This window comes from Artibeus jamaicensis, unplaced genomic scaffold (genome assembly GCF_021234435.1).
Source record: "Artibeus jamaicensis isolate MK-2021 breed Jamaican fruit bat unplaced genomic scaffold, CSHL_Jam_final contig_233, whole genome shotgun sequence".
NCBI lineage: Eukaryota > Metazoa > Chordata > Mammalia > Chiroptera > Phyllostomidae > Artibeus > Artibeus jamaicensis.
In genome coordinates, this window is record NW_026521486.1 from 26865533 (window position 1) to 26887686 (window position 22154).

Sequence of the window (22154 nt, forward strand, 5' to 3'; positions counted from 1 at the left end):
TAACTGAGGGAGTATGGCCTTATCCCATTAGCTTTTCACTCTTGACCTGTAACTTGAGATCATTGGGCAGGTGAGATACTTTGCTTACTTTTGTAATATTGCCTGATGCTACATAACAGTAGACATACCCTCTTAGTCACGAGGGGAGCCGGTTGCCCAACGTGTGAGGAATGGTCACAAATCCAATAATATACTGGATTGAGATGAACTTAAGAAAAGCACTTTTACGGTGATCGTGGGGTATGGTATCATTTTGGTTTATAAAAGCTGAGTTTTAACATCATCTTTACTTTCATGAAGTTAATATATTTGCTCAATACCACTTTTCTAATTTGTCTCAGAGGATAAGGTTTTGATCAACAAAAGAAACAATATAATGGAGTGACATGCAACTGCAGATCTCTCAAAGGATACAAAATAAAGTGAGGTACTGGGGACAGCTCTGTCTGGTAGGTTTGTCACATGAGTCCTAAGGGAGTGGTAGTTGTGAGAAAGAAGTTGGCAAAATATCATCTTCATATCTTCTTACCATTGCTTTTCCTACTGTGGTCCTTTAAGATTTCATGAAACTGTGACTCTTGTCTTAACATTTCCTTGATGACGAGGTTCTGAGAAAAATAGGAAACTCCAGCCTCCAGAGCATTGAGGTACCTAGAACAGAGAGAGCAAGACAGAAACTATAAGAAACCACCTTAGCTTCTTCACCACCTTCCATGCCATCTGCTCATTGTTTACAGATCTGCCGGGGACTTGTTCATCTAAAATTCATTTCCACTATTAACACAGTAGATAATACACCCCATGATTGAGGGCTTCTAATTTACTGAAACTATTGAGGAAGTTTTAGGGAATCGTCATGTATATATACACGTAGAGATTTGGTGGGTCCCTGATAATGGCTTCCTGCTATTTGCAGAAGAAAGGTTCTCCTCTGTGCAATAAACCAGCCCCATCAACCCAGATAAGTTGACACCTTTGAATCTACAGTACAAAAATTCAAAATGGATAGGAATAATTTCTCCTGTGTGAAATGAACTTAAGTGTGTTCTAAGTTCACCCCAGCATTTCCAGGATGAGGCCTTTGGGTTCATCCTTGTAGCTCCCTAGGTGCACAGTCCCAGTGGTGCCCTACTTCAGTCTTCTCTGTGCTTATGTGGAGACTACAGAGCTGAGCTGCAACCCTGGAGGCATCAGTAAGAACCCAAAGGATTCTCTGTGCCACCTTTGCTGAAGGTGAGCAAACCTTGCAATTTCATTTTAGCAGTGGTGTCCATTATCCTGTTCTCTGCAACACCCCCTTACTCTTCTGAAAAGCTAGGACAGAAATGATTTCTAACTAATTGCAGGTATAGGTAGATTGCATATTCTCTGATATCATACCTTGCAGAGTAATAGAAAGCACTAATTTTTGGTTTTCATGGTCCTTATCTGTAAAATGGAGATAATAGTACCTGTTCTTTTTCTTCAGAGGATTTACTGGGGGAAATCAATAAAGTTTTGTTGAAGGTACTTTGAAAATGAGGAAGAGTGTTGAAAATACAATACATGCTTGATTCTATTTATGATACTATGTTTCCTGTGACCCCTTTGCTTTATTTGTGTATAAGACAGTAGGCTCGTGTCCACTGCCAGTGCTGTTACAGATGGAAGGTGCATCTGAGAATAACCTGTGGCCTGCCACGAGCCTCAGGCTTCTCTCCATGGCAAGTGCCAGAGCATGTTGATAATTCTGCTTACCAGAAGCAGTCTTCAGACTCGGTACTATTCTTGAAAACATACGCAGTGTTCCAGGAGTATGGTTTGAATGGCAAATTATTGGCCTTCCAAAACTCAACCAAGAAGTACATCAATTTCCTAGCTGGAGACATCAGCCTGCTTAAAGTTTCTTTGTAGTCACACGACAATCCAAAACTTCCAGCTGAAATCATGGGATAGTTCAACTCTGCGTCAAGGCTATGCCAAGAGGTGAGAAAGAAATCAATGTCAGGATTAACTTAAGTAGCACAAATAAGATCCCTCTTTAATAATTGATAAGGAAGAGACAGTATCATTCAAGCAGGTGTCTTATGTAGATTCCCTCCCACACAGGTGAATTTTAAAGTGTTTATTGAGCCCATGCTATGTTCTAAGAATACTCTAGGTGTCTTCAGGTATCTGTGACTTGGTTACTTTGATTTATTCTAAAATGAGCTGTCATTTGTGCTCTCATAACATGCAGGCTGGGACATAGAAACTTTGGGAAGTGGGCTTAAGAAAATAGAGGATAGGCTTCTGTAGTCACCACAGTTGTAGAGTCTAAAGGATGCCCTTTACACTCTTTTCTTGATTTGTTGCTTTATTTCTGGCTCTTTTGTGGACTATGTTTGAGACAGACATCAGCTAAAGATTTTAGAGTTTTCCTTCCTCTGCTCAGTGCGTGGGCCTTCTTGTAGTTCCTTGAACATACCAAGCTTTACTCTCCGTGAGGGCCTCACAAATACTGGGAATGCTCTTGTCCTGTCCTCCTGCCTGGCTGACTCCTCCTCATCCCTTGGGTCCCAGATTAAATTTCTCTTTATCCAAAGAGGAAAACTTTCCTCGATGCCTAAGACCTTTGGGGTGAGTATCTGTCTCCTCCATGAGACTGCAAGCTCCACGAAGTCAGGGATCATGTCTTGCTTGCTCACCTCAGCATGTTCTGTGAGCCTGGTTCAGATATGTGGGTGCTCAGTATGTATCCGACAAAGGAAGGACAACAATACCCCCTTCCATCTTCAGTGCTTCATTGAAAGGTTTCACTGAGTGATCTGCTTGCATCTCAAACTCCTCATGCTCACAGCCAAATTGATTTTGTATTTTTATTTCTCAAAACTGCTCCTTATTCAGATTTTCCCATTTCTTTTAGTGTTTTGAGATTTCAAAGCCTTTTTGACTACTTTTCACCTTCACCCCATCATCCAATTAGTTATCAAATACTATTGATGCCACCTTTAAATATCTTTATAAGCTCTCCTCCCTGTCTGGGTCAGGTGCTTCACACTGAACAGGCCCCCTCCCCTGGTCACCCATCTCCCCTGTGTGCTTCAGGCTTTCCTGTACATTGTTGTCAGTATTCTTCCAGAGTTGAGCTGCTTCTCATGGAATTTCCCTGCTTGAACTTATGGTTAATGATATAGAACTAAATCTAGTTAAATACAACAAATAATCGAATCTAATTGATAATCTAGTGATAACCTAATCAAATATAGCTACTTCACCTGTAACTCATGATCTCCCAAATATGGCCCTACTTAATTTTTCTAGTTTTATCTCTAGTATTCTCCTATAAATCTCTTACATACCAGTTAGTACAGACTTCAACACATTTTCTACTTCACTGCTTCTTTGCTTTTATACTTACTTCTCCTTTTGCCAGGCTGGGATGCTCATTCCCCAGCTCTACCCATTAAAATGTGTATCACCCATTCTGCAACCAGTAACTTATGTGCCACCCCCTCGGTGAAGTTTTTCTGTCCTCAAAGCCTAACTCTCCTAAGCAGAGGAGACCATTCCCTTCTGTGCCCTCAGAGCATTTTCTTTGTATTTCTCCGATGGAACCTGTCTCACTCTGCCTTGTACTGGTCACCAGTGTCCTTGTCACCTTCTCTATGTATCCAGGCAGGGACTCTATTTTACTTAATTCTTCCTATTCCAGTAAAACGAAATGCTTCTTTGCACATAGCAAGTCCTTGTACATAGTAAGTCAGTTTTCTCAATCTTCCTTTCCTTTTGGGCATACTTTAAAGCATTATCAATAAGTGGTCAGAGAAGATGACAATTGGGAATGAATGCAAGAAAGAGTGATTTTCTGCATTTGCCTGCATTTTGGTATGGAAGATGTGCTCAGAAAGTGCTTCTGTGGTGTGTCTATGCTCTGCGCAGCCTGAGCACCTGAGTCTGTTTGTAGAGCTGGGTGTGAGAAGCACACTTTGCAACAGAAATTTCAGAGGTCTAAAGTTGACCCTCCAAATCTGTTGCAAGGGGTTCCTCAGCACAGTTTTCTCGGTGTAGGCAAAAGCTGACTGTTGATTCAGGGGAAGTTTGTAACATGTGAAAGAAAGGTATGTGAGAGGGATTTTGATGGGGAAAGGTGTACTCTGGCAGAACAAAGTGTTTGTGTTGATGATGTTTAATGAACGGAAAGGATGAAGGCGATTGTCCCAAAGAGAGAGAAGTATTTTCATTATAGGACATATTGAAAGCTCCTTTCTAAGCCGATGAGGGCATTGTGCAAAGTTGTTTCATATGTTATTTATAACCCTCAGACAATGCTATGAAATTAGTGCCTTGCAACATTCCTTCCTCTTGCAACCCCTGGGGCTAACACAGACCCTGCTCATGCTCTAGGGTGCCGCCCTTTTCTTTGTTTCTCCGTCCATCCTGCTTATACTTTTGTGAAAACTTCTTCGATTAAGCTCCTCAAATTATCCAAGCACACTCTCTTTCCTGTTTCCTGCCAGGACTCTGACTTTTTGCCTATACCAGGTTGCCTCCCCAGCTCGGATGTAAGTAACTGAACCTGAACAGCTACTGTCATTCACCCCACAGTGAGCAAAGGCAGAGTTGCCTGGATAAGAGAGTGATGGTTATAAGAAATGTGACAAAATACGAGGGCCCCCAACACCCCTGACGGTGTTGCCTTGACTAGAATGCCGTTTGATAAACCATTTAAACATTGATGTTGTGTCTTGACTTCAATTCACAGTGGCATTAAAAAAAACAACAAAACTAACTACTTACTACATCTGGTAGGTGGAATACGTACACGAGGGCCCCATGAGGACACAGCCCATTTTTCCTGTAGTCTGTAGAAGAAGAAGAAAAGAAAACTAATCCCTAAAACTTAAAAAAAAAAAAAAGAATCAAAGGACAGAAAACAAGTGGCCAGGGAAAGGCTCCCAGAAGGTTACAAAGTGGACCATTCAAGATGTTAGAATGGGCACTCACGCTCTCTCCTGGGAGTACACTGTGCCTTTCCCTCCCTCCCCCAGCCCTTGTTCTTCTCCCACAGGCATGCATTTCTTAAACTCTAAGGGGCCCCATGAGACTTGCAACTAGGGGAGCAATGGGCAGTGGTAGCTTGTCCCAGGCTAACCCCCTGAACCTGTCCCCAAGGCCCCCTTTCTCAGACTTTCCAATGAGCTAAGGGCAGTCCTGCCTTGGCTCACTTCTTTCCCATAATGTTTCTCAAAACGCCAGAGCAGCACCCCCTAGGCTCTCTCCAGTAGCTTCTTCTATCCTAGGCCCTTCTTTGTTTCACTGTCCCCAGCTTTAATAAATGTCCTCTCAAAAGAAAAAAAAGCTGTTAGAATGCAGAGCAGAAAGGAGCAACGTATGGTGCCTTGGGCCAGGAAGGGGCAGCTAAGGGATGAAGAGGCCTGAGAGAGGTGGTGCTATGGTTGGAGGGAAAGGTATTCCACTGAAAGTGAGCTGACCGCAGTGAACCTGTATTTTTTATCAAAAGGGGAATGCAGAACAGAGGGAGAAGCCTGGCAGATGGGGACATATGCACCAGCTGCAGGCCACATCAGGGAGGAACTAGATTTGGAGGTGCTCTGCCGGGAGTGGGCAAGTTTTAGGGAGAGCTACAAAGTCCAGCTAAAGAGAACAAATGCAATGTGACCAGGTGGTGTCCACAGGTTTTATTATCTACTATTTCTCAAGGGGAATGTGCTTGGAAACATCCTGTTCTTGATTTTAGAGAACTAGGTCATACCTCCCTCTGTAGAGAAGCATAGACACTCCCCTTGTTCACCCTTGTCCTCCCAAGATTGAGGATGGCTGCTGCAATGAGCCACTCCTCCTGGCACGGGTGCAGCGTTGGTGTGATGTTAGTGAGGAAAGCTTTGGAACTGTGGCTCCGTGCCCAGTGCCCTCCTTTACCAAAAGCCTTGTTTTTTTGTTTTTTGTTTTTTTTAGATTTCTATAGTAAAGGTAGTGTCTCACATACCTACTTGTCTCTAGAGAGCTTGGAAAACTTTTTAAGTTTCTCAAAGCTCTGGTTGGGGTTGGGAATTGGAAAGAGGAATTAGGCACGAATTTCTCTCTTCCCATATCTATCCTTTGACATTACAGTTATTACTTTAGAGTTAGATTCAGACCTTATGTAACCACATACATGGTGATGACTTGAAATAGAGGTCTCTGCTGTAGGGCCTCAGAATATATTTTTAACAGGGCACCTCAAGTATTTCTTGAGGAACACAAAGGCAAATCAGTTAATATCAACATTTAAAATTTTTTAAAGTTTTAAAAACAAAATAATCCCCTTCCATACCACTGAAAGTGTACTGATAGACATGGCTAAGATTCTTCCCACTTTCCTGGATTCCTGGAGGGCCCTCATCACTTGGAAAATATATAGGAGAAAAATAAGTTAGAGTACCCTGCGTTTACATCACTTGGCAGCATGGTTAGAAATGACATGAGAGATGCTCATGGACAGATACCCAAGTTTACACTAGACCTGTTCTGTGACAAGAGGGTATGAGCTCTATCTACAAAGGCATATACTTACTGAAATTCTCCTGAGTAGTTCAAGGCCTTCACAGGTGCTACTACGACAGTCAGTTGACTTATAAATCACCCCCTCTGAATAGATAAAGGAAGCATCCACAGTCACATTTATGCCTGTTATTCAGAAATGAGGAAAAATAGAAAACTAGTGTTATTTTTCAGTAGTTTATACCAGATATAAAATTTATCTTTTGCTATGGAAATCCATTTTCAGGCCTAGCACTATTTGAGTCCTGAGTTCTTATATTAGCCCCTGTCTCTTCTTTGCTCTCTCTTTCTCTGTCTCTCTGCTTCTGTCTGCCTCTCTGTCTCAGCAGCTTTATTGATGTATAGATTCACCTCATAAAAATCACTCATTTTTCCCTGGCTGGTGTGGCTCAGTGGATTCAGCATAGGCCTGCAAACCAAAGAGGGGGTGGTTCAGTTCCCCATCAGGGCACATACCTGGGTTGTGGGCCAGGTCCCCAGTAGGGGGCGCATGAGAGACAACCACACATTGATGTTTTTCTTCCTTGCTTTCTCCCTCCCTTCCCCTCTGTCTAAAAATAAAATAAATGAATCAAAAAAATCACTCATTTTAAGTGTACAATTCAATGATTTTCAGCATATATATATATATATATATGTACTTAGTACATATATATATGTATATTTGTGCAATCATCTCACAATTCAGTTTTAGAAATTTTCATTTTCTTCATCCTATTTTCATAATTCTAGACTCAGCAAGTTTCTTATGTGGATCTGGGAAGTATTAGGAAAGTAATGACAGCCAAAGTGAGCTCTACCCACCCACCTGGCCCAGGATCTTTGAATAATGGGTCATCTTCAGGTGAAGGCAAGAGCATTGACGCTAATATCCCTGGGTATTGCTAGGCATTACATTTAGGAAGGCAATAAAGAGATAGTAGAACAATTTGATCAAACAGTTTCTCTTGCATTTTGTTTTTCTTCCAGTAAAGAATATTCAGGACACATCTCCGATTCCTAAGCAGAGATGCCCTTAATTTTGTGAGACCCTTATAGAGGAAGCCTGGAAATGTCAGTCGTGAGTCTGGCAGTATGATTGACTTTTATGTGTCCTTGCACAAGCCATTTGAATTTCTCTATGTGGTTGACTCACATGCAAAATGGGATTAAAACCAGGTTTGTTAAATGTAATAATTTTAAATTTCTTTAAAGAAATATTAGCAAGAGAAGTTATTGTTCTTCTGAACATCCAAATTAGAATATTTTAACGTTTTTTTAATCCTCACCCATGGACATTTTAAAATTATTTTTAGAGATAGAGAATAAGGGAGACAGAGAAGGAGAGAAATATTGATGTGAGAGAGAAGCATTGATTGGCTGCCTGCCATACACGCCAGGACTGGGAATCACATGTGCCTGGACCACGCATGGAACCGCAACCTAGCTATGTTTCCTGACTGGGAATCAACCCCACAACCTTCTGGTTACAGGACGATGCTCCAACCAACTGGGCCATACTGGCCAGGGACAAAATTAGAATATTTTATGTATTTATGTATGTATTTATCTATTTATTAAAATTGTTATTGTTACAGTTGTCCCAGTTTTTCCCCCTTTGCCCTCCTCTGTCCACCCCACTCCCCATTCCCTCAGTCCTCTTTCTATTAAGAGGAGCAGTCAATTCCCACACTGTTGTCCATGTCCATGGGTCATTCATACATGTTCTTTGATAGTCCCTTTCCCTTCTTTCCACCTGGTTTTATCCCCTCCCCTCCCTCTGGTCACTGTCAGTCTGTTCCATGTCTCCATGCCTATGGTTCTATTTTGTTCAGTCGTTTATTTTGTTCATTAGATTCCTCTTATAGGAGAGATCATATGGCATTTGCTTTCACCGACTGGCTTGTTTCAGTAAGCATAGTATTTTCCAGTTCCATCCATGCTGTTGCAAATGAGAGGAATTCCTTCTTTCTTTCTGCTGCATAATATTCCATTGTGTAAACATAGCACAATTTCTTGATCCAATTATTTAGTGATGGGCACTTAGGCTGTTTCTAGCACTTGGCTTTGTAAAAAGTTCTGTTATGAACGTACGGGTGCATAAATTCTTTGGGATTGGTGGTTCAGGATTCCTAGGGTATGTTCCCAGCAGTGGAATCACTGGGTCAAAAGACAGTTCCATTTTTAGTTTTTATGAGGAAATTCTGTACTGTTTCCCACAGTGGCTGCACCAGTCTGCATTCCCACAACAGTACATTCGGGTTCTCTTTTCTCCACATCCTCACCCCTGCACTTGTTGTTTGTTGATTTGTTAATCATGGTCATTCTGACAAGTGTGGAGTGATAGCTCATTGTGGCTTCAATTTTCATCTCTCTTGATAGCTAGTAATACTGAGCATCCTTTCATATATCTCTGGGCCCTCTGTACATCATCCTTGGAGAAGTGTCTATTCAGGTCCTTTGTCCATTATTCAATTGAATTGTTTGTTTTCCTGGTTTTGAGTCATATGAGTTCCTTACATATTTCAGAGATCAAACCTTCGTCCAATGTATCGTTGGCAAACATGTTCTCCCATACTGTTGGTTCCCTTTTTGTTTTGATGATGGAAGCAAAAAGAACCCCGAATAACCTCAGCAATCTTTCTAAAGAAGAACAAAGTAGGAGGGTTCACCATACCTGATATCAAACTATATTACAAGGTCCCTGTAATCAAAACAATCTAGTATCAGCATAAAAACAGACATATAAATCAATGGAACAGAATAGAGAGTCCAGAAATAATATGGTCAATTAATATTTGAAAAAGGGGGCACAAGCATACCATGGAGTAAAAATAGCCTCTTCAATAAATGATGTTGAAAGAATTGGACTGGTACATGCAAAAAAAATGAAACTAGACCACCAAATTAGAATATTTTAAAAGATATAGAACTGTTCCTTCAGAAAATGAAAAGTCTTTGCACTTCTAATGCCGCCTCAGAATATGTGTCTACCAACCAGGGAGGATTTTATCTCTTCTTTACTTTTTGAGTGAGAGATCTGAATCAGAGATGACAGGACAGTACTTCATTCAGTAAGACTAGCCAAATAGGTCCATTTAGTAAGACCAGTCAGAGAAAGTTAATGGAAGTTGTGGGTCAGCGACCATGTGCCAGCCCTTTATATCCATTATCTTAGTTAATTCTCATAACAACAGGGAGCATATAGGGTACATGAAGCCAGGAGAATAATATGTGGTCGACCTAGAAGAGTGGGAGAATGCATGAGGAACTGGGGTGGATAAGGTCTTGGAAAGTAGCAAGAGGAGTCCAGAAGTGAAGTGGAGACCAAGGCATGGTCACATGATGGAAATGGAGCATTGGTAAGATGGTCATACTTTTTGCTGTTAATGTATAAGCTAGCTCTTTCCTGTCAACCATCTCTTGCTATAAGGAACACTGAAGATGACCTACTTAAAAATCCTAGGGTCAAGGCAGTTCATGACAGGCATGGCAAAATCAAGTATAACTACTGCACAGGGTAGGGGAGAAGGGGAACCGGTATCTTACAGAGTGTGAACTTGGACAAGTGATTTTTTAGCTCTGGGGCTATTTCTCACCCATTTATTCACAGACTAGAACTGGATGATCTGTTACTAGGTGCTTAGTGGTTATGGATTTTTGCATACATCATTCCACTAAATTCTCTCCTGAATCCTATGACGTTAATCTATAATTTCCATTCCTAGTTTAAAAATGAGAAAATGGAGGTATAGAGAAGTAGATAAACTTGCTTAGGGTAACACACTGGCAAGGAGTGGAACTGGGTTTTGAACTCAGAGCACTCTGATTCTAGAACCTGATCAATCTGGTGTGGAGAACAGCAGTTCTCAAAATGTGGCCCCTGATTCCTGGGGTGCCCTGAGCCCCTTCAGGGAGTCCAGGAGGTCAAAAATATTCTCATAATTACACTAAGACATTTTAAAATTTTTTTGTCCACCCTCCTTCACTCATGAGGATATAGTAGAGCTTTTCAGAGGCTACATAATATTTTCTATTGCAACACGTTAAGTGCAGAAGCAGATATAAAAATCCAGTCACCTTCTATTAAGCCTAACATTAAATATTTACAAAAATGTAAATTGATACTACTTTTCCCACCGACTTTTACTTTTTGCTTTTGATAAAAATAGGTTTTCTATACTAAAAAATTTTATTTATGGTAACTGACAAAGTGTCTATAGTTGCTATTTAAATAAATCAATAAGCAAATATTTACAACATTCCTCAGTTTTAATTTCCAAAACACTACATGTTGATAAATAACTGCATAAAAAAGCTATTCAGATTCAACAATTATTAAGAGTGTAAAGAAGTCTTAAAACCAGAAGTTTGAGAGCCATTTCCATAGAACATACTAAAGTATACTGCTGCCTCTCAACATTCTATGGTTATGTGAACTCTTTTGTTTCTGAGTCCCTTTTATTGCCCCAACTCCCAAAAGATCTCTCAAGAGAATACCGAACATTTTCCAGAAAATGGAATGACTTCTGTAGAATGACAAATCGAAGGTTAACTTTTGAAATAAACTATTACCCCAAGTATAGTTCTCGGTCCTCGCTGGCCTGCACTCTCACTGCACCGTGGCGTGTCAGTCCTGGGGAATGAGTGGAATGCCATAAAAGGCTGGGTGATCTCAGAACCCTCTGTCCTCTAGCAAGAGCTCTGAGGAGGGGTTGTGCCAAAGTGAGTCTGGATACAGTGCCGGAGTCTAGGAAAGGGGCCCCTGAGCAGTGGACCCGGTGTGTGTGTTTAGCCACAGGACACACAACCTTGAGGATTTAATGTCCTAAAATCAAAGGAATCTTTTTTCATGTTTTCTATCAAATCCTATCTATTCTTCAATGTTCACAAAGGTTTCCTAAGTACTAGAAAAAAATATTGATCTCATTTATTTAGATATCATCCATGACACTTGAACTCTTAATTTTCTTCTATTTAGCCCTTCAGTATATCGTCTTGTATTTTTCCAAATAATAATGCTCAATATGCTTAAAACATGAACCTATCTTTCCCTCACCACTTGCACTTCTTGAGTTTACTATGCATGAACATCCATCCAACAAAATGCACCACCAAATACAAAAATTTGAGCACCGTTGTTTTCTTTCTTGCCCTTAAAATTCTCTTCTCATTTAATCGATTGAACAACCTCGCCATTAATAACTCTATTTTACAAATGAGATAAGCAAAACTTTGAGAGAGTAAATAACTCATTCATTTAGTAAATGATGGAACAAGAATTTACTTTCAGGTTATATGAGTTCAGAGACCAAGATCATACCAATACAGTATATTGTTTATTTTATATGCCTGGTAACTTATTCTCCTAACAACAGCAACAGCTTCGCAACAACTACAACATTAACATCCTCAAGAACAACAATAACAGTGACAACAACCAAAACAACTGCCATTCATTGAGTTATTACTATTTCAGTCCATGTAGTAGGTACTTCAATAAATTTACTCTTTTAATTCACACCATACCCACATGAGGTAACTATTATCTATTATAAGTTTGTAGGTGAGGAATAAGGCTCAGAAAACTTAAATATTTCCTTGACATCGCCCATGGTAAATGGTTGGACAAAAGACTAGAATATGAACAAAGATCTGTTTGATTCCAAATCTCCACTTCTAACCACAATGTTCTACTGTTTTATTTTAATGAGAAAGTTAGTTTATGGGGAGTAAAGGTCTTACAGTGTGGCAAGATATACTCTTTGGAATTAGACAGATAGAAGTTTGAATCTCATTTTAAACAGACAACCTGTATGATGACTTCAGCAAAGTTATTAAACCTCCGCTGTGAAAGTGTCAACAATGCCAGTCTTACAGAGCTTTGATTAAACAGGTTGTATATCTTACCTAGTACATGGCAGGTATTCAGTAAACAAGAAAATCATGACTCAAAGAAACAAAGGAAAATCACTCACACAGGGTCACAAGGAAACTGAACAGGGACTCCAAAGAACAATGAAATCAAGGGTTCTTTCCATTACTACATACTGCCTTGATAAATAGGGGATTTCTATTAAGTGACCTAGTTTCTCTATTTACATCTGAGTCCAGTCTCAGGCAGGATTGAAGAAATGTATATTGCACAGAATTAACTTACTACACACATATGGTGTATAATACCTGTTATTATTACCATACTGTTTTAAATAGAGAAAACTAAGATATACCCTCCTCAAAACCATAAGTAACCATTAAGATGCATCAAATAGCACTGACTTGATAATTATACTTCTGGCAATCTAGTCTCAAAGATTAAAAAAAAACCCTATTGATACATACACAAAAATGTTTAGTGTGGTATTTATAAAATAATCACGAGAAATTTAAAATAATGAAATATCTTACAACAGGGAATTATTAAATGATTTAGGAGAATATCTACTCCAAAGGATATTACACATCTAATCTTATGATGCTACAAAGATTATTCAATTATAAAAAGTCATTTATAGAATAATGTAAAGTGAAATCAGAAGAACAGAAAATTGTTTCTACTCCATAGTGATCCCAGCTATGTTCCTAAAAAACAAGAAACTGAGAAACATTTAAAAAGACACTAGAAATATCCAGGTTGCTAAAAATTATCAGGGGTAATTTTTCTCATATCTTACATATTTTACTCTGCAAATTTTATCTAGTGTTGTAAAGTTTATTTTAATGATTAAAAGATACAATGAAGTACTACAATGCTGAATTCGATCAGAAATTTATTATATTGACTATGTCTTATAATAATAGCCACCAAAGATGTAAAGAGTGAACAGATAGATTAAAAATGGTAGAGAAAGATTCAGCATCTGTATGAATTTGACTCTGTTAATTCATCTTCTTGACTGGTAACCTTATGAAATCTCAGGTCCAGAACCAATCTTGCCTCTGAGCAGCTGCAGGAAGAAACATGACGCCTCTCTGGAACTAAGTAGTAAATCTGGTTTTTATTGCAATGCTATCTGGGGCATTTCACTGCTACAAACACCTGGCATTCCCTGAGTCAGGCCATTCCCAGAGCAGGGCAGATTATGGGTGAAGACTCGAATCCTTCTATCGGGAATGTAGAGCCTTCAAATAGAAAGGAGTTGTGGAGCAGACCCTTAGAGAAAGTTGGTGATCAGGCAAAGAACACAAGGTCTCCTTTACTTAGCAACACTTTGACCCTAAAGGTTGTAACAGGGAGGAGGAGGACCCGTTTTACCATATCCTTACCATTATTAATTAGACGCTGTCTCACTATTTTCAATCCCTCGTTCACTGCATTTGTCAGCTTCTCATGAGGCTCTGGGAAGGCTGAGTTATTCATCATCAGGACACTGATCTGGTAGTTGCCATTGTTGCAGTTCTGGCTTATCTGGATGGCCCAAATCACCAGCGCTGGAGAGAGGAGCAGTGACCACAAAGCCGAGTCCAACAGTGGTGTCTTCATGACCTCGCTCACCTCAGAACCATACTCCTTGTGCTCAGTTGCTTTACTCTGGGCTTTTAGAGAGACAGGAACTCCAGCTAGATAGCTTCTAGCTGGGTCCCTTGTTCCTTTCTGGTCATACCTCACTGGTCACGTGGACCATAGGATATAGCCTGCTTGCCAGTAATTAGCAGCTACATTATGGTAGGAGATAAACCAAAGTTCGTTCTGTGTGTTTGCTCACAGAAAGGTCAGAGTTATAAACAAGGAGATTAGCTGGGCCTCACCCAATAAAAATACAATTTATGACACATCACTGGGAAGAGGAAAAAGAGGAAGAGAGAAGTGTAGTGTGTACATAAAAGGCTTTATAATATGGAAAAAAAGCCAAAAGGCTTAACAAAAGCACAAATATGATGTACTACACATGTTTAGGTTATAAGTGTGCATTAAAACTGAATAACTAGGAAGAGCTGTTTTTCAATCACTCTGATTATTTATTAAGACTTGACTTGTTACAGAAAACAACTCAGCGCTTTTGGGTGTATGGAGTGGAAGTTTTTTTTACGAGCGTGGGCCCAGAGGAGTCAGTTTCCAAATTCTGGGCCCTCAGCAGCGGGGGAGCAGTTATTTTTATAGAGCAAGGGAGGGCCTGTCCTTCGAACCCTTACTTCTGGTGCAAAAGCAGGAGGCAGTTTACAGAAGCAGAAGGAGCAGAGCATTATCTCTGGTATGTAGACAATAAATAGTCCAGAGAAGCCAAAAAAGGCTTTTGGCCTCTTTGGGTCAAAACAAGCCACCGGGCTGCAAAAACAAATCACTCTAGTCACTGTGTTGTGTCTTAAAATGGCTATCAATTTCCCCCAACATTTTCCCTTTTGATGTTTGACAGCACATTGTTAGCTGGTCTAGCATCACTATAAGGCTGGCCTATAAATCTTGGGGTATCTTCTGATAATGATGTCTCTGGAGGGACAGGATCTTGGCAGTTTTTCTGTGAGTCACTGTGGCCTTTAGACTCTGGACTATGGCCTGTAGTACACAGGGGCCAAAACTCAGGCCTAAGAAAATGATGATTAGGGGTCCCAGGAAGGGGAGCAATCACTGGAGCCAGACTTGAGGATTTATTCCCCAGTTCTCTAATTCTAACTTTGTTTCTTTGGTGTGGCAGTTTATGTTCTCTCTGATTTCTTTAACTTTCTTTGCTATGATCTCTGACTGATGTACATAGTAGTAACATTTCTCTCCTAGGAACATACAGGTCCCCCCCTTTCCCTGGATTCAGAGCATTAGTGAGGTTTCTTTCCTCATTATTTTTCTCTTCCTGTGATTTACTATTAGAGAGGGGTTCTGAGATTTCTTTCTCCTTCTGGAATCGTATAAAGGACAATGAACGAAGGTCTCATCTTTTTGTAACTACTTCCGGCTGGACATGGATGTTATCCCACCTACCCTTGGGTCAGGGGTACCCTGAAAGAGGAGGGGGGTGCAGCATGGAGGGAATCCTTCCTGCAAGGGGAAGGACCTTACAGGGTCCTGGTCAGTTGGCTGTCACCAGGAAGTCGCAGGCTTGGCGTCCAAAGGCTAGCATAACTGGACTGTTGGCTTTCTGGTTAGGTCATATTCTGGAGATGACAAATTAGGCAAGAAATTGGAAGCACAATTAAATCATAACTATTAAATGACAAAGGCAGGGACTTCAGTAAAGAATGGCTTATCTGGAGGAAGATGTACAAGGCATGCTACACCTATCCAAGACTCTTGTGGCTCACTATACTTCACTTGGGCTGAGAGAAATACATTAGGATTTCCCTCCTTTCAGATTTATGAGCCCTTTCTGTCCAAGCTATCAAGGCGGAAAAGGGAAAATCAGTTCTAAAGTGAAGCCCACAGACTGCCCCAACCCTTTATCAACCTAGCTACTTAGTTGAATCAAACCGTTGAGTCTCGGGGGGTGATGACGAAGATGGGCTCCTTAAGTGAGGCCTGTTTTGTAACTAATCATCCATAGGCATAGGCAGGTCATAGGCATACACCCTATGAAAACAGAGGAACACACAGGTTAATTCACACAACGATCCCCAAACCAGTTGCTGTGCCTGTGAGACTGTCTTCTGGTATGACATTCCAGTGCAAGGTCCTTCCTGCAATGACATTTAACAGTGGCAATTTGACAGGTCCTTTGCACCTGTAAATTGTACATCTTCGGTGACATCACAAACCTGGTTTTAACTCTTAAATGAAAATAAACTTTTAAGACAGTTAGCTGCACCATTCTGATTTCCAATACTGAATATAGTGATTTTTCCTTCAACAACAATTTTTCTCCTTAAGATTACCCTCACTGTTATTACAGGGACTACTTTGGGTCCTGCTTTTGATTTTGACTGTTCACTTGCATAAACACACCAAGAGCAGCCTGGATCACTTCTGATCCTTAAGTATGCTTTGCTGGAACTCACACAGGGAACCTTCAGATTGACTTCTCAGTCCACCCCTGGGGCACAGAAGCAGAGCCACACATCTGCCATCTGGCTTCACCTGTACCAGTCGTTTCACTCAAATCCTTGAGCCTCCATTGTGTCTACAGGTTCCTTTTTAGCCATCTTTCAGGAAAGCAACCTTTGTTCCTTCCCTGGAAAGGCTGGCTGGAACCACACAACCAACCAAAGTACCAGGCTTTTCTTGTGGGCTTTCACTAGCTTCACAGGTCAATCCCAGTTCCTCTGAGCTTTCTGGTAATGACCAGAACTCATACATGCCTCCTTCAGGTGTGACATTCCAGTCAAAATCCTGGTTAACAAAACCACTATTAATGACTGGTCTTATTGGTTTTATGCAAAGAAACCTTATGTCATCATTTATTCCTTCAGAATGTCAAATTCTGGAGGGATCAGGTAGGGAAAAAAACATAAAGCTTGAAGGAAAATCTTTCTCCTTCTAATACCCATCAAGATGCATCTCCATGCCTTACACCTTCTATTACTAACACCACATAATTTCTTTCCAAAACTTTCACATTTCCATTTATTTTTATAACTTCCCACAGACTTTCTGCAATATTCACAAACCTTCTATAGCCTTTTTACCTATCCAGATTTATCCATAATTCACTTTTAATCCCTGTTCTGTTCCCACAGTGGGAAGGACTGTACTTAAACTCAGTATCTGGCAGCTAAAAGTCCCTAGCACTATAGGCATCTTCTACTAAAAGTCCCTAGTTATGCAGGGACATTTTTTTTCACCTTTCTGAAGCTTAGACCTTGCAAACACCCTATAAATCAGATGGTCACCCTTGGACCTCAGTTTATGACCTTCAAAACTAGAGCTATTCCTATCAGAAGCAGTTACACAGAGAACCTGACTACTGCAGTGTCCATACAGCAGCAGCATACAGCTCATAATCTGAAAAGAAGCCTTAGCCAGTTCTAAGATGGTGATGCCCATGAATGCTCTGTCCTCCAGAGGACAGAGTGGGGCATTCACGTGGGTCATCCGGTTTACCCAAAATGGCAGCACCCTGACTCTGGTACTGCCCACCTGCATTGGCAGCCCCGAGGCTCTGGCTCCAGTCTCCAGAGTGAAGGAGGTCCCCCAAGGCCCCCAAAGCCCCTGGTGCAGCAGGTGAGCAGAGCCCACTCACAGAGGCTGTGAATTCGTGGTGGAGACTTCTTCCACTTGCAGGGTGGGAGAAGCCATAGTGAGCCTTACCTCTCCAGAAGGCAATGTCACCAGGGGAGTTCCTGCTGTCTGGGGTCCCCCCAACCACTCTGAGGATGGGAGGAGGCCCCCCAAAGACCAAGCCACACGGGGCACAACCGAAGGGCTAGGGGCACTCCCAACCCCAAGCAGTGCCAGCAGCAGCAAATCAGTCCAGTGCAGTCCAGCCTCCTGGTGGAACCTAGCCAGAGCTTCCCTGAGAGTCCGGTCCATGCGCTCCACCCTTCCCAAGCTCTGGGATCAGCACACAGTGTGCCCACCCTGCCCCGATCTGCACCCCTTCTTCAAGGACACCTCACACCCTGTCCCAGCCAGCAGCTCAAACAGCTGGCAAGGGCCCTCCCAGCACCCGTCCAGGGCTGGTGCAGCTGAAAGGAGGCCACCCACACACCGCAGGAACACTGGGTCAGTCTCCCTCCCCATGAACGGTGAATGATTCCAGATCTCTGGCCAGGCCCCCTCTGAGGGGAGTGGGAGAGCCTCTGAAGCCCTGTGGCAGTCTGGTCTGGGTCCAAGCCAGCTAGGCTGAGGACTGTAGGCGCCTGTAACCCTGGTCTTTGTTGCCTGCCAGTGGGCTCCTTTTTCCTTTTCAGAGCAGATACAGAGCAAAATCCAAAACACAGAGTTCTGAAACAACACACAGGTAGAGGCATTCTCCTGCACCAGTGCGCCCACTGGTGCCTCGCAGAGACATGCTCCTTCATGCCCGGTCTCATGGCAGAGACATGCTGCTTTGTCTCAGGCTGAAGCACTTGTCTGCCCCAGTTAACCCTACCTGGGTCCCGGGTGGCAAAGGCATTCTCCCCAACCAGCTACAGGCGACCTTTCCTAGGTCTTACAATACAGGTTTCTGATCAGAAACAGAACCACATGTGAGAAATGTGCTCTTCTCCCATGAAACCAGAAAACAAGTAGTTGAGGTTTTCTTTACTCCAGGTTTAAAACTTTCACATCCTTTATACATATTTCTACTTATCCAGATTTATCTATCATTCTTTTTACTCTTGGTTCCTCTGCTTAGGCAATCTAGTGGCTCCCTGCTCCAGGGAAGTATCTGGTTTCCTAAAGAACCCACTGCTGGGGCTGCCAGCACAGGCCCAGGAGGTCTTCACAGCTTGCTCCTGGCTCAATCAAGGGGCCTCAGCTCAGGTAGCCCTGATTGTCTCCTTGGTGACCCATTTAGCAGGACCAGGTGCAGGGGGCCATGCGGGCCTCGGCTGCCTCCCATCCCTCCAGCAGGGGGGTCAGTCTTGCTCCCTAGGTTTTTCAGTGAAGCCACAAACACAGTCACTCCTACAAACACACAGACAAACATCCAAGAGTTTATACAATCCCGCCCAAGTAGGACTGCCCAAATGGGGATATGTTTCCCCTTCCAGATGGCCAATTAATTGGTCTCCTGAGGTCTTACGGCTAACTGCCTACCTGAGAGGTGATCAGTCTTTCCTTCCACCCCAAGGGGTGGGCTGGTCTCAAGCTCTGGTCCCTGAGGCACTTACCATTCAGGGCCTTCTCAGGTCCGGATAGTTCCAGTACGCGCCCCACCTACCCAGGTTGAAGTCTGGAGGATGACTTCCACGGAGCCCGGGGTGTCCGGGACCCGAAATCACCGTGGCACGCGCTTTCCTTTGGCCTCCGGGCTCCCTCTGGGTCACTCCCCTGTTGCCCTCTCACCGGAGGCAAAAAAGGCCCGCTTGAGTGAGCGTTAATTCCCAGTGTTACAGAAAACAACTCAGCGCTTTCGAGTGTATGGAGTGGAAGTTTATTTTACGTGCACGGGTCCAGAGGCGTCAGTTTCCAAATTCTGGGCCCTCAGCAGCAGGGGAGCAGTTATTTTTATAGAGCAAGGGAGGGCCTGTCCTTCGAACCCTTACTTCTGGCGCAAAAGCAGGAGGCAGTTTACAGAAGCAGAAGGAGCAGAGCGTTATCTCTGGTATGTAGACAATAAATAGTCCAGAGAAGCCAAAAAAGGCTTTTGGCCTCTTTGGGCCAAAACAAGCCACCGGGCTGCAAAAACAAATCACTCTAGTCACTGTGTTGTGTCTTAAAATGGCTATCAATTTCCCCCAACAGATTATGTGTTGGGCACTGGCAAGGCACTGGGCATACAGACATGAATGAAATGAATACATTGACATCCTTATTGTACATGCATTCTAGTGGGAAGATAAACATTAAACAAATACTTATGAATAAACTCAACAATGAAAAAAGTGCAAAGTGCTGTGAAAACACATGGAAGACTAACCAACCTTATTCTAGAAAGTCAAGGAAGCATCCCTGACAAGTTATTATTTAAGTTGAGCCCTGAGGGATGGACAGGAGTTAGCTAAATGGAGAGGGCCTGTGAGGGAGGGGGACAGCTTGTGCAAAGTTCCAGATATGGGAAGTGGCATGGGTACTTGAGGGACTGAAAGACATACAGAATGGCTGGAGTGGAGAAAGCCAGGAGTCCAGCGGCAATAAAAGATGCCAGAGGAGTAGGTAGAGTAGGCCATGGGGTTTCCTGTAAGCCATTAAGGATTTGGAACTTTACCAAGAATCGAGAAAAAGATATGATCAGGTGAAATTTGTAAAGACTAGTTAGACTGCTAGGGGAGGAATAACCTGGAGAGAAGGAGGAGCAAGTTGGAAGGCTGTTTCTGTAGCCCAGTTCAGAGGTAAAGGAGGCCTGGATGATGGTAGTGGCATAGAGATGGGTTCAAGAGATATCTAAAAGCTAAAATGGATTAGATTTGATATTGCATTAGATTTGGGGCATTAAAAATGGAGAATAATCAGCCCTGGCTGGTGTGGCACAGTGGATTGAGTGTTGGCCTAAGAACCAAAAGGTCACTGGTTTGATTCCTAGTCTAGGGCACATCCCTGGGCTGCAGGCCAGGTCCCCAACAGGGGGCGCATGAGAAGCAACTGTGCATTGATGTTTCTCTCCTTCTCTTTCTCCCACCCTTCCTCTCTCTAAAAATAAAGAAATAAAACCTTTAAAAAAAATCAATAAGACCAAGAAAACCAGAAAGTTCACAAATATGTAGAAACTAAACAAGACTCTTGAACAAATATTGGGTCAAAGTGGAACTCAAAAGATAACTTAAAAAGGACGTGGAGACAAATTATGAAAGCACAACATACCAAGGATGGAGTGAAAGCAGTAATAAGAGAGAAATTTATAGTGATAAAGATCAACACTAAAAAAAGAAAGATCTTTAATAAACAACCTAAACTTATACCTCAAGTAATTAGAAAAAGAACAAACTAAACCAAAATTTAGCAGGCTGAAGGAAATAATAAAATTAAAGCAGAAATGATTTAAGTGGAGAATATAAAAAACAATAGAAATAAGTCAAATAGGGATAGAAAATACCCACAAAATTTAGAATTGTTTTTTTGAAAACATAAGTAAAATAAACTTCAGTCCTAGCTAAGAAAAAAAAGACTGTAATAAATAAAATAAAAAATGAAAGAGCTATTATAATGGATGTCTGAAAAATAAAAAGTAAACATACGGGACTATTATAAACAATTATACATCAACATACTGGGTAGTCTAAAAGAATTGTACAAATTCACAGAAACCTACCTACCAAAACAACCTACCAAAACTGAATAAACAAAAAAAATAGAAAGCCTGAAGAGATCAATAATAGAGAAGGATCTTGAACAGTAAACAAAAACCTCTCAACAAAGAAACCCAGGACCAGATGTCTTCATGGGTGAAATACACCAAACATTCAAAGATGAATTAATACCAATCATCCTTACACTCTTCCAAAAACAAAGAAGAACAAACACTTCCAAACTCATTTTATGAGGATAGTATTATACTAATACCAAAGCCAGATAAAGAGATCAAAAAAGAAAACTAGAGTTGTCTTTTGAAAACTACAAAACTATTGATGAAACTGTAGTTTCATCAATATGATGTAAAAATCCTCAATTAAATATTAGCAAATTGAATTCAATAGCACAGTAAAAGTATCATACACCATGATTAAGTGGAACTTATCTCTGAGATGCATGGATAGTATAATATATTCAAATCAATGTGTAATACATGTTAACAAAATGAAAGAAATAAACACATGATCATCTCAACAGAAGCGAGAAGAGCATTTGACAAAATTCAGCACACATTTGTGATTAAAATTCTTTAAAAAATAGGTATAGAAGGAATTTGTCTCGACACAATAAAGGCCATCTATGAAAATCCCACAGCTAACATCATAACTAATGGAGAAAATTCAAGGTTTTCCCTCCTAGATCCAGTACAGGGCAAGAATGCCTACTCTTGCCACTCCTTTTCAATATAGCACTGGAAGTCCTAGCCAGAGCCATTAGGGAAGAAAAAAAAAAAAAGAAAAGGCATCTGTGAAAGAAAATCTTCCTTGTGTTTCTCCTGCTTCACTTCTGACACCAGATTTGAATTATTGAAATATTTCATTATTTCCATGAACAAATTATTCTCTGATACCAG

General features: G+C 41.5%; 1 protein-coding gene across 1 annotated transcript in view; it reads right to left on the reverse strand.

The window, feature by feature from the left end:
- The window catches only part of GUCY2C (guanylate cyclase 2C), a 63444-nt gene extending 49460 nt beyond the window's left edge, over positions 1-13984 (reverse strand). Inside the window, exons 1-5 of the mRNA XM_037136648.2 lie at positions 13768-13984; positions 6536-6648; positions 4759-4823; positions 1738-1953; positions 530-651 (exon numbers count right to left, since the gene is read on the reverse strand). Coding sequence (XP_036992543.2) covers positions 530-651; positions 1738-1953; positions 4759-4823; positions 6536-6648; positions 13768-13984 — 733 coding nt within the window. The remainder of the gene's footprint in view (positions 1-529; positions 652-1737; positions 1954-4758; positions 4824-6535; positions 6649-13767) is intronic.
- Between the last annotated feature and the right edge of the window lie 8170 nt (positions 13985-22154).